This window comes from Schistosoma haematobium, chromosome ZW (assembly GCF_000699445.3).
Source record: "Schistosoma haematobium chromosome ZW, whole genome shotgun sequence".
In the NCBI taxonomy this organism is placed as follows: Eukaryota; Metazoa; Platyhelminthes; class Trematoda; order Strigeidida; family Schistosomatidae; genus Schistosoma; species Schistosoma haematobium.
The window spans coordinates 78239473-78253588 of record NC_067195.1 but is presented as its reverse complement, the minus strand read 5'-3'; the positions used below and the strand labels follow the sequence as shown (position 1 = coordinate 78253588).

At 33.3% G+C, this 14116-nt stretch overlaps 1 protein-coding gene across 2 annotated transcripts in view; it reads right to left on the bottom strand.

Moving 5' to 3' along the window:
- Positions 1-11274, bottom strand: part of LAMC1_25 (Laminin subunit gamma-1) — a 109460-nt gene extending 98186 nt beyond the window's left edge. The window contains exons 1-2 of one of the 2 annotated variants that reach the window (XM_051212376.1): positions 10820-11274; positions 991-1292 (exon numbers count right to left, since the gene is read on the bottom strand). In XM_051212376.1, the coding sequence (XP_051072557.1) occupies positions 991-1292; positions 10820-10982 (465 nt within the window). In that variant the 5' untranslated portion in view covers positions 10983-11274. Of the gene's footprint in view, positions 1-990; positions 1293-8806; positions 9128-10819 lie in introns of those variants that run through there. The other variant, XM_051212377.1, reaches the window with a different exon arrangement.
- Between the last annotated feature and the right edge of the window lie 2842 nt (positions 11275-14116).

Genomic DNA, 14116 nt, shown 5'->3' with positions numbered 1-14116 from the left:
ACAAGATTACTTTGAAATTTGTGAACATGTTTGATGACGAATATAATAAATGAAACCAACCTTCAGGATTAATGATAAATGCTGTATCTATTGCGGTAAATGCATACAATTAACAAAGAACTTATCAAATAGAATATGTTAACAAGATTGAAGCACATATGATTATTATTGATATCATTAGTTGATCAGTGAAGGTGGATGATTGATGGCATCTTATCATTCTTCCTTGTCTATATGGCCAGATTTACGTAAATTCATTATGAAACTGTTCAAAAAAGGTAAGGAGCAGTATGCTTTGGTACAGGAAACTTTAAGTTCTCTATAATATAATAGAAATTCCGTTGTTCTAGCCTTTTTGATTTTTGTGATAGATAAAACCTATTGTAATAATTTGTCAGTAAGACAATATCAGGGAAACGTATAAAGTCGTGGAGACTGTGCTTCAAATACATCAGTGTTTTACATTGACAAAAAGTGACTATTAATAACTTATAGGCCAATCATCGATCTTAGCTATTAGGAATATTCTTCCTAAAATTTCTACTCATAGTTACTTACAACTGAATGACCAACACTGACTGTGACCACAAGTAACATGTTATGTTCAGAAATCTCCTCGTACTCTGAAATACAATAATAGTTGGAGAAGAATCAGATCACCCATAAGATCCGATTATTTTATGCTGTTGCAAAGTATAACAACTTACATATGTGCATCTTTGAAATCTAAAATATCACTAACCAATTCATTTAATTCGAAATATCATTCGTCAAAACGATGTTAATCAATTGAATGGATAAGTAAATTAAACCAAAAACCTCAGTACTAATGTTACAGTGATTTGTAGAATTCTGACAATACTGCAGGAATCTGGCACCATAGAAATTCTAAGTCTAAAACAATACTAACTTCCGAATCCAACATCAATATAAACATTATTTGATACTTAAAAAAAAATACAGAATGCAACTATCAGTTTCTCAACTTACCTGTAAATCTACATCATTAAAGAATTTGTCATAGTTCGGACGTCCATTTATAACAGAAAAAATTACTTCCCCTTCATATAATGGTTGTAATGTTGAATATTCTTCATAACATATCAATTCATCCGGTTTATTAAATACAGGTCTAGGACTATAGGCCATACCAAAGTATGTATAACAATTACTCGAAAAATATGCCCATGGTGTCCATTCAGAACTATCATCAAATCGTTTGTGTATAACCATAGCATGTGGGCGAGGTGATTTAAATTGTAAATACACATAATTTACATGAAATTTAGTACCTAGAGTTTTATTTTTCATTTAAATAGAAAGATAACAATTTAAGTAAATGCATATACTACATAAACCGCATATTGGATATATGCGGATATATGATAAAATCTTGAAAACGAATGTTCTCAATCTATGTAATAGAAAGTTTGGACCAAAATTACTTACTCCTGTTACTCCCAACGGAGTATAGGCCGTTAACCAGCATTTCCCAACCCACTCTGTCCTAGGGTTTGGACTAAAGATGAACTGGTATCGGTAGTTAATGCATTATATCAGTTATTTCAATTATTGAACAGTCGAGACAAAAAAAGCATGAATTACCGTCGATCTTCAGAAACTATTCTATGGCCAAAGATAAATAAAAATGTAGGTGAAAGCAATCTCTAGCTTTTTAATATAAAAAGATTAATCGATGAGTAATTTTTGGATCGACAGTTTGACCCTGACTTCAGTTCATATATTCTCCTAAATTTACTGATATTTTCTTATAAGATACAAAAGACAAGCCGGTAAACAAATGGAAACTTTATATATGAAAATTATATTTCATGAAATAATCTCAGCAATTGAAATTTAAATAATTCCAACGTTCCGTCCAGCTAACTTGTCTGGACTTCTTCAGGGTAATAATCAAAATATAATTTTCGCATATAATGACTTCTCTATACTCAGCGCCCAATTTCTGTCAAACAGTATTCGTTATAATCTTGACGAATATTCGTATCAGTGGAAACTTTGAAAAGTATGTAAAATAGTTTTAACTTAAGACAAGAATTTTGAAGAATCAAACACCTTCAAAATGTTAACTCATTGATCGAATAGTTAAATCCTCATTAAGGATTGACCAGTGCTATTTATATCAAGTCTTGCGCCACATAGTGTTCTGTTTAAAAAGCTACATGAATTAAATCTATCAGCATATACGTTAAGACAGTTTTATGAACAGTGTAATAAAGGTGACCGATCATAGAGGGAATTAGCTAATAAAGCATAACAAATAATGAAATCCTTTCGTTTGTTTGTTTGTATGTTTTCCTCAGGCATTTCGGCTTTACAAATAAACCCATCAATTTGTTGGTTAAAGTTAATATACTGGACTAATCTAGTGAATAATCAGCTATTCGGAACATTTATGTAAACTGATTATGTCTTAAATATTGAGATTAATTATTCGAACAAATATCTCATTCCCAACAATGTTATTATTTATCTATATTATATTCGAATATTTAATATTACTAATGTAGATCACTTTCTCATGTTTTGATCTGTTTATTTATATATTTTTTCAATATAATTTCCCACAGTGATACATTATCTTGACGAGACTATAATCTATGGATGAACCAATCAGGTATAAGATGACAGGTCTCGGATTTTAGCGCAAAATTCATACACTCATTTGGTTAAATATTATTTCAGTATTATAAATGATGTAAGTTTGTAATGAAAACCCTAAATCTAATTCCTAATCTTAACCATCAACTGTAAATCATAATTCTAATTCTTTACACTGGTTTATAACCCTCATTTGATCCTAGTTATTAGGTGAACACTCTCAAGGTTAGTTTAGCGTCACTCAAGGGTAGTCCATAAATTATTGTCTCGCCAACTTATTTAGTTACCATAATAGAGATATGTTTCATAATGTTGAATAAAATCATTAAGAAAAATAATATGTGATAACTGCAATGATGATTACGAAATACTTTTGTATTTAGCATATAAAACTTACATTAAAACTATATCTCTTCGCATTTTTACAGTTTTGAAATATTGGAAAATTAAATGTTTCAATTAATTGGTGATTAATAGTGTTAAAGTAAACATGAGTTTTCTATTTGAGACTAGTTGATTGATCGTACTTGTGTTTTATTATAATTATTGATTGATTCGGTCTTAATAATGAATTGCGCACATATAAGTAGTGAAAATAAATAATAAATAAAAGCGATAGAGTATATTTACTGCTCAGGTTGATTTCTAGTCAGTGGCCTATGCTCTACAAGCTAAACATTTAAATTTGGAATCTCTTACCGTCTTGGAATAATGTCATCGACTATTTCAGTATTCCACAAGCGTTAGTTTAGTTCTATCTAATATATAAAATTAAAGCTGAAGTTTTAATGACATATCATAACTGATATTGTAGTGAATAAGAACACTAGTGGAGACAACCGAATGCATTTGAGCACAAAATTACTGAACATCTCAATAAAATCTGAGAACAATACAGCAAAGAGTTAGTTTGCAAAATATCAATCAACTGCTTCAAACTTGACTGTTTCTTTAGCAAATATCAGTCCATGGTCTCAGATTTCATTGTTCTTGGATGTTCATACCAACTGCTTACCGTTCCCGTTCTTTCCTTCTCAATCTTCTACTAAAATACATTCTATTACTGACTACCGCTATATACTACTTATGTGGATATAAGTAGCTCACACCGCACTATGAGTGTAAGTCAACAGTCATGCACTTTTTGGTGGAGTTTTGTTCTCTGAGCTAGATGGTTTGGTCGTGCAGCTTTCATCTTTCTTCTGAACGACATCATCAGCACAAACTTCAGATAGAAGTGAAGTGTTCGAATTTCTCCATATGTGTTTCATAGCTTGTTCTGTGCACCTAGATGTTGACTGGTTCTTATTGACCTTAAATTTATCATCGTTTACTTCTTTGTTTTGGTTGTGTCTCCCATTGGTTTGATTTTTGTTCCTATATTTGTGCATGATTTTCCTGATTGGTTGGTAAATTGGATTGATTTCAATATGCTTGTTGATTGCTGATTGATCTGAGTGCCAGGCTTCTAAAAATTCTCTGGTGTTTTTGGAGTTTCCTCTTTCTAAGATCTCTACATTTTTCCAATCGAATAAGTGGCCGCAGTTGTCCGTGTGTATTGATATGAGTGAGGAGATATCATGGCGTTTGACTGCTAATTGATGTTCGTGTAGGCGAAGGGGGAGGGGGAGTCCGCTTTATCCGATGTAGTGTTTTTCGCAGTTGGCACAGTTTATTTTGTAGATGATGTTTGATTTGTTTTCCCTTGTTATTTCATCCTTTGGTTTGCATAGGATTGATTGTAGTGATTTTGTCGGTTTGTGTGCCACACCTATCCCGAAGGTTTTCAGCAGTTTCGTTGCGGTTTCTGATATTCCTTGTATGTATGGCAGGGTGATCCTTTTGTTGATTTCTCTGCTTGACTTGGGTTCGGATGCTGTGTGCGGTTGGTGTTTTTTGATGAAGTTGATTGGGTAGCTGTTCTTTTGAGATATATCCCTCAGGTATTTCTCCTCATTTTTTCGTGCTGCCAGTGTGTCCTCGCCCTCTTGAACAAAGTATGTACGCAGTTGATTTTGTGAGCTGTTGGGTTGTTGCTATTGTAGTTGAGGATTTGATATGTATTGGTCGGTTTCCGATATACCTGAGTTTCCAGTTTTCCCTTGTCGGTTCTAGTGATCAATATATCCAAGGATGATAGTTTATTATTTGCCTCCTGTTTCATCGTGAACTTGATGTCATCGAAAACGTTGTTGATCAGTTTGTAAGTGTTTTTCAGCTCATTCTTTTTGACATACATACACATAAATTCAATTACAAATTCATCGAAATTCCGCAAACATCATCAAAAGCCAGCAAATCTCTAGGCGTATAACACTCAAAAGTTCACATTATCTACCTTGAATTAATTCATCTAATTGCACAACCATATTTTATTATTTTCAATTGGTAACTGGATTATAACTGATACGGCTAAATTTCATAAAGTTTTCTCACTAGAATCTTGTATATTACATTAAGAAATCAGCTACTGTTGTACACATGATAACTGTCATTCTAGGAATTTTTACATATTTGTATAGATAGATCAAAACTTCATCATAATATTAAATATTACAAACGATTAGTGGAACAATTAGATAGAACTAGATAGGAAGACCCAGGACAGAGTAGGTTGGAGAATGCTGGTCGGCGGCCTATGCTCCATTGAGAGTAACAGGCCTAAATAAATAAGTAAGTAAGTAAGCAGTGGAACATTTATTCATCTTCTTTCCTCTTTCGCTCTCTCCCTCTCGGCTATTTATTATTATTTACTTAAATGTAATAGAATGACAACCGAATATTTATCCATCGGTGGTAATTATTCTCATTAAACATGTCATCAGATGTTATAAATTTACATCTATAAAAAATTTATTGCATAGATTTTATCTTTATATTTAATGTATCATTTGTATATGTATGTATACAGACATAATGAAAAGTGATAGTGCTACTGTCTATCAGCCATAAATGATAATAATCTATCTGTGATAAAGAAAACAATAACTAATGTAGTTTACTAGTACATGCATGCAAAATAAAGTTGACATTTGTTGTTTTTGCAAATTGAATGTTCTTTTGATGAATCGGATATATATATATATATATATATATATATAAACATTGGTACAAGGAGGTACCAAATAGATATGCACCACATAAATAATCCTATTTGTGTGAGGGCTGGAATACTGCCCGGGCGCCAAAACCATAGCAGGTGGTTTCCTTAGGGGGTTACATCCCGAATAACTAAAAGTTTTTTTCTTTCTTTAAATCAGTTAAGTTTGTTATTTGCTGTTAGGGATTTTGACTGTCCATTACAACATAGCAACTAACTCTTAGTTGGACTTAATAATGGTTTATCAGTAAATGAATGTTAACTTAAATTCCAAAGTAGTACAGTTATAGATTAAAAAATGTATATGGCATCTATAACAGTGAAATTCGTAGCGAAAGCCTTACATTATCAATTACAATTGTTCATCACCGCAAAAGACAACATTATTAGTAAAGTTTTTTGAAATAAAAGTACCGTTATTTAGCAAACAAGCTAAATTCTTTATTTCTATCAAGAGTTACAAACAAATTCCGATCAACAAGCATCAATGCGTTTCATACAGTATAAACTTCATTGTGATAAACTTTGACCAGCATTAGGTTTTGGTAATTGTTGAGTAGAGTAATTTAAACTCTTATGACGTTCTTGAATGATGAAGTCTGATTTAAATCGATCTTAAAGATATACATGTACGTAAACCGTTGAATTGTCATTAACAAAGCAGTCTCAGATGAAATAGTCGATTAGTGTTAGACTTCTTTGACGACAAAACTTGTCTAATTACGTTCAAATATTCTGTGTATTAAAGATTTTAAAATAGGATTTAAGCTCTTCTGACGGGTATCTAAAATTACGCAGGGGTGGTTTGACCGATCTATGTTTGTACCTAAATCTAATGTGCAATGATGTAGTGACCTATAGAAATATATAGCTTGAACGTTAAAATTTGAATACCCTACAATTTATCTAAAGCAAAGTAACATTTTGCAAATTGTTCGGTTCAAGATAGAACAACTTTTATTCTGCAAGATGAATTTTACAAGAGTAAAAGTATAATAACCATGTTTTGAATTGTGTTTCACAAACGTTCTGTGTCACTGATAATTACTACCTCTTTAGAATCACTGGCGTTTAGATTAAAACTCCTTCAGTTCATGTTTGTTGCAATCATTATGTCAGAATGATAGCTTTAATCTGATAGAACTAAATATTTGAATGCTATATAAAACGTACCATATAAAATATAAATTAATTATAGCTACTGACTAAAAACGCGCTGTAATTATGGTATTTTTACCTCTTCATATAAGACGCTTATCAAATAAAAGATGCCCTAAGCTAAATTTCGTGACCTTGGTGATCATCTCGAAGGGTTATTTGACCAAAACTAATCGGTGAGTCAGCATAGCCCAAATCCAGCTTCTTGCGATCAGACAATCGTTCAAATGTGAACTCCAAGCGTTTTGGATTATTAATAAACGGGACGCACATGAACATCGTAATATACTTTATATATATATATATATATATATATATATATATATATATATATATATATATATATATAAGTCATACTGTCGGGTGTTATTACTAGTTTAATGGTAATCGATTTTAAATTCTTACATAATCTGACTAATTATTCATTAAACATGTGAGACAATTTGTTGTTTGTACCAAGCCAATAAGATATTCAATTAATTTAATGAACTATTCGCTCTTCCATAGTGATTTTTATTCGTATTTTGATTTGCTCAGAACATATCTGAAAACTGGTAAATATTAGACCGTATACTAAATGTCTAGATGCATTTTTGATGATAGTTGACTTGGTACATTAAAGGTTTTACTCAAAGTACATATCTTACAAACTTTATGCTGGTGTAATCATTAAAAATGTTACTTAGGTTAATTCCATATTATCTAGTCCAGAAAATCAAGACATTTATCTTTCAATTCACTCTTTACTTTGTGTAAGTTCTTAAAGCCAAAAGCATTGCTAAAGGATAACATTATTGCAGAATTTATATGACAGATAGTAAAGAATAAAAACGTCTTTAAATGGTTATATATATTGCTAACTTTGACAAAATAATTTGACTTTAATCCGTTCATGTATCAGACACATTTTTATTGTGTGATAAAATTACAGAAATAATTTCTGTTTAAATGGAGTAATTTGATAGAAAAGCTTATTTTATGGTGCTTAAAGCGTTTTATTTTTCATCTTATTCTGCATGTGAGTTCTAAAACTTTTGGTCGATAACTGGTATAATGAGGCAGTTTCCGGTTCCCTCTGTATTTTACACTGAAACTAGACGTCTGGAAAGTTGTGGATCAGGGTGATGTTTGCAGTGTCTGAGACTTACAACATGATTTGGTAGAAAATGAAAACATACCATGTACATCTTTCTGAAAGCTTTATTATTTGTGTAAAATTCATCAGAATCTTTCATACAATTGAACCCATTAATGCAAATAATTGAAATGGCTGACAATGTATGGAGATTCAAGGATAACGGAGAAGCGGTGAATAAATAATTTGTAACAGTCTGTTACTTCTTATAGACGGAATTTTAAAATTTTAGATTTTCAGCATTCACAGTCCATTAAGACAAATTAGTCATAATCCTGCAGTTCAATTCATTAGCACCATTTTTAGACCATACAGTTCCACCGTTAATTCATGACGAAAAGCTTGATGCACATACACATGAGATCACATGTCAGTTTAAGAATATATGAGCCGTTTCATAACCTTGGACACTTTATTATTTTCAAAACAACACCTTGTAATACATTAGGCTATAATTTATAATAACTTTACTTCTTACGTACCTTTCGCCTGAGCAGCCTTATAAGCTTAAGTAAGCAAAACTTCTACCAGTTATGACTTATGTTGAACAGGCAGCAAGCAAAAAACGTTTATCGTATTTTTGTTTTTTAGATTTAAAGAATGCCTCATGTGTATCAGATTTGAAAGTCAGATAAAAATCGATTAGACACAAATTTTTTTAAACGAATTATTTACCTATTCAATCACATAAAGGTTTGATTGGAAATAGTTATTATATGAAACTTGGAGTAGATATTAGGTTGTACTGCTGTATAACGGAAATGAATAAAAATACATTACATTGCATGTCCATCGGATTCAGTAAACTATTTATGTAAAAAAACAGTATGTTCTTTGAGACTAAGAGTTTGTAAAGCCTCCGTCTATTGGGAACCATATAATTTATTAAAGCACTGAGTACTAAATTTTGTTATTTTTGTAGACAAACGTTTACTTAAAAAGTAATGTCTTGTTAATTGGTTTAACGTTTGATCAATCGAAATTATTTTTGTGCGTAATCAAGTCAATTTGCTAGTAATTCTCATAGCTGAACTTCATCAACTATCAATCCGATAAAATACTCCTCGGTAACATTTCATGAGTACTTGGGGGCACATTTCTTCCATTGAACACTGCTTAAGTGAATGGGAAAGTACGGTTGGTTCAGAAAACAAAAGGGATACAATACAATTTTGTAACAAATGTGAAAATGTGCATCTTAGTCAAAATTTGTCTTATTATCTGAAAGTAAGATATTAAAGCGGAATCAATGAGATGAGCTATTCATCTATTTATTTCTTTATCTCAGTCTTGACAGCTCGGTGGGAAAAAGTTTGGACTTCAGTCAAAACATATGGCACAGGAACTCAATAATATGCCCTATCTTTTTCCTAGCTTTTTAATACGTACCTTGCCCTATATCTAACTAAATTTTTCGTGGCAAATGAGGGTAGACGTTCGTAAAATCTACTTGTTTAACATTTAGATGGCTTTCTATATAAATTCAACAAGACACACGCTTTCAGCGGCACTTTATTATTTATTCAAAACTCCATTCTGTGTGAAGTAGAATGTGTCACAAAACTATTATCTGTATGTAAAACAATCAGTTGTTTTGACAAACTTGGTTCAAACAACGACTTGACTTAGATAAAAGTTATCAAACATTTTTGTCCACTGATACTATTTAAATCACATTGTAATCGTGACAACACCTCGTATTCGGATGAAAATGGAAATTAATGATATCGTTTAATCCCTGTTGACAGCATTTTGAGGTGACTAAAATAAAGTGGTAAGCAATTTCGGTAAAGGCGTCAGCTCTTACAAGTGACCTGTATGCCTGCAATATACTGTTCATTTTGATGTAAGAAAGAAACAAAATATGAAAGTGAACGACGTTTAAGTGAAAATCAAGCCAGTTATGATATGTGGCAACTCTAAAGTCGGAAATAAGTGTTTCGCAGGTTAGAATAGGTCTGGTTGTACTCTATCTAGTCACAGTAGTTGATGTGGTTGTACTATTTTATAATGCCTTTTGGTTGACCCTTAATGAGAATGTAATAGGAGCGACTGAGTCAACAAATCTCATAAAGTTATTCAGAACACTTAGATCGAAATCAAAAGGCTCATTATCTCTCAGTGTGTAGAAGTCTTGTACCAATACTTTTATCAATCGCTACTCAAACTAAGTAATTAGATAACTTGATAACCTATCATTTTACGAAAGAAATAGCATAATCGATTTTAAATCTCTTCAAAATAAGTACTCTGACCGTTTATCACTGACAGGTAAATGCTAAATATTGGCCGGATTCCTTTTAAAAAGTACAGAAACCGATAAGACCATAATTTATGGACGACCTTTCGGCAACGCTAAAATAACCTTAGAGTTTTCCAACACTTACCAAGGTTAAATGAGGGTTATATATTTGTGTGAGGAATTTGGATTAGGATTTTCAGTTGAATGTTAGTGCAGAAATTTAGATTTAATGTTTTCACCACAATATGGCACCAACTATAATGCTAAAATGGTATTGAGCTAAATGAGTGAGTGAATTTTGCGTCAAACTCAAAGATCTGCTACCTTAACTTTTCATTCTTCAGTAGTAAGGATAGGAGGTCTGTCGACCTACATTAAACCTCGCAGTTTAAACACTGTGGAGGTCTAATCACGTTTTAAATGCATAAAAAGGGGTGTCGATATTACGTGTTCTGGTAGAGAATGTGTGATTGATTCGTCCATAAACTATAGCCTCGCCAAAAAGATCAACAAAATGAAAATTAAATTTCGATATTTTGATTGAAAAAGCAACATTACTTACCAAGATCTATCGTAAGGTTTACAGAGTCTCTAAAATGCAAAAGTTTGTTGTCTGCCATAGTTTCTGACTGCCACCAGTTATTTGGATTTTTATCTGTCATATACTCCGGGGGATGACTCTCATCTGGGTTGCGGGCGTCACAATATTGACACCTGCTAGCCATTCCAGAATTCGACATGTGTATGCAATACTTTTGTCTTCCTCTTTCTCCGCATGTGTTAGTTGCTGTCACTTTTCTGTCAGCAGCAACGCTAGTAAATGGAGGATAGCACATCTGTGGTTTCCCGTTAATATCTACGCATTCACTTGAGACCCATCTTGTATCAAATGGTTCTTGTAAGTTCGCGAATTTTACTGCGATGAGGATGATGCAACATTTAAGTAGTAATAGGCTCATTACTAGTCGACAAGAGCGATATTGAGATTCAGAAGTCACATAAGTGCCTTGGCATGTGTAAGTTGTAGGTCAATATTTGCTAAGTTCAAACAAGCAATCTCATCAATCGAAAAGCTGTCAGACATTAAAGGTAAAAATGGACGATTTATTTCAGCCTTAAAGATGGTTCGAAGGGCCTGCTATTCTTTAACACAAGAGTTAAGTATCGAATAATTGCCTAAGGTATATAGCTTCATATCGATTGGATATTGATGTTGGCCGGGTTATTTACACTGAGTATATCACTAACCGAAAACAGCTGACCAGGCACTCTCAATGGACTACGTATAAGCCTACCATGGAATGAATCTCTTGACTTAACTGCCTAACTCAATGGTCATACGTTACCATCCTTCTGCCTACAATCCAAGTATACATTTTCACTCAGTCATCATCGTCTTCTCTCTTACTTACTTTGGTGTCATCTTGTAAAAGACTTCAGTACATTGTTTCAGTTAGGGTGCTTTTTACCAAGATTTAAGGTTTACTAAGATGCACATATATTTCATAATGTTGAAAATTGCAATGTTGCTTCTCTGGTGCCATCCTAAACGACCTCTACTCTATCAACTGAATAGCTGGACGTCTGTCAAGTTATGACTAGACATGTTGTCAAGGCACCAGCCTACTTCAGTTTGTAATTGGTAGGATACTGTTAAAGATCTGAGAATACCGGAGTTAACCGGTTGGCAATAACAATGAGAAAGGGAATAACTGTAAATGGGACCAACTTCATCTGACAAACTTCCAAGTACATATTTGTGATATTCCCTGAGATAACAATACAACTACCAAGTACCTAAAGATGTAGTGGCTGTCTTTATGCCAAGCCCACGCAGGTTATTACAGCTTCTGGATAAACCAATCTATTCATTGTTATCAAAATACATTTCGGTCTTGTCACCTATTCGCTCATTAGCTCTGACGGTATTTATATGGCCTTATGTGTGTTAATTGCTCGTCCTATTCATCACGTGTCTGTAATGTACTTTTATCTGAATACAAATATTGAGTCACACTTTACCAAAGCTAAATGGCTCACCCTCATTCTCCTCTCCGCGCCACTTTTCTTCATTTCTCGTAGTTTTCTCCGATTCGTTTCTTTGATTGTCCGTCTGCATCGATTAATGTATGAAATTTATGCACTCAAATTCCATCCTCATATTTAGCTTGTTTTACTCCATTATTCTCTAACGCGAACTAAGTCGACGATTGGCGTCACGTATATTTCGATAACAATCAGCATACGGTTTAACCAGAGTCATATATCGGGCTAATAATAGTGACTATTGGTATAAAAAGGCTTCTTTTCTACTCAATGTGTCTTTTTGCGCTTCACAGTACAATAATAACGATCAACCTTGACGGGTTTACGGCTTCTTGGTGGACAGCAATGAGTATGTTTAATTTTATAAGTGGTATTGTTGTTAGACAAACAGAACACTACATAACAATAAAACATGTATTTTTTCTTCACTTAGCGTTCACAGTATCCACCCAAATGAACTTCATATTTACTGAGACCCGAACTTGTATAATTTACACATATTTTCCGCTCTTATGGATGCGAACTTTTTATGAGAACAATTCAAGAAGTTTGTGTTAAAAAGTGAATATGCGGTGGATATAACTGCTAAATTGTATACAGCATTATAGTCAACGCTCTGTATATTCACGAGTATTTAATTTGACATGAAATTTTGTGGCTGGCAGTGGAGTCCAGGACGCGAGTTTCGTCCTATTTGGGACTCGTACGTTAGACGTACCTGTATCTCAAAGTTGATGTTCACTCTGCGACTCAAACTCAGACACTACCTTTGCTTATAAAGCTTGTGACTTCAGGCAAAACGCTGTCCATTGTTAGTAAGGCCCATAATTGAAACTGGGTACAGAACCGACATCAACACAGATTTTAAAACGTCATGTAGAAACTGTCAAGGTTGAATTCATTGGTTTATAGAAGCCCGGGTTATTCGCAAATATAGACCTTCCTTATGTGTACAGAAACGATTTGTCTTAACTTTGAATTTGCCCTGGTAATCCTTAAGTCATTTCATGGCCTAGAGTAGTGACACAATTTCCTATTCTTTCCATACGATGTCAGCTTTTCCCTCTCCCTTATTTGCAATTCTCAATTTGTTTGCTTGAACTCTTATTTAATTAGTCCTCATTAATGTTCATATAAAATGTCTTAGCAAGTATATATGTAACCAGGTTTTTCGTGGGTATCGCGTAAACATATCAAATTCTTCAGGTCAACTCCGTCTTCTCATTGTTCTATCGAGACAAATGTAATAGTAGGTGCACTGCCTTGAAGTGAAGTATATTTAATTGTCGGTTACAAGGTTAGCTGGGACTACACATTTGGAGATGTTTCGGATATTCAGTGCTAGAAAACGTTTTTGTCTGCAACACATTCCTAACCCCTGGTCCAAAAGTCAGTCTAATTAGAAACTAGGAATATAGAGGTTAGATGATATTCAATGCGTCAAGATGTATATGACTTCAGCAAACGCTCAATATAGAGGATATGTGATCAAACGATTTCAGCTAGAGTGTGTCCAGTTAAATTCATAGGGTCATAGTCACTGTTGAAGAACCGCAGATTTACTTATCTCGAATATTTACTTTTGGCAACAGCTCACTCCTCTTTGTGGGGTAACGACCACTCTTAAACGTAACCAGCAAGAATTTGATTTCAAAGAGTGTGTCATCTGTAAACGACGTTCTGATAACTTGATATTTCAGAGGCATCTAACCGTATTTCATTTTACCAGGGTGTTACGTGGTGAATACTGAAAAGAAATAGCGTAGAATGAAAATCTCGATTCATCGTATTTGTGGTCAGCTGTTTATATTTT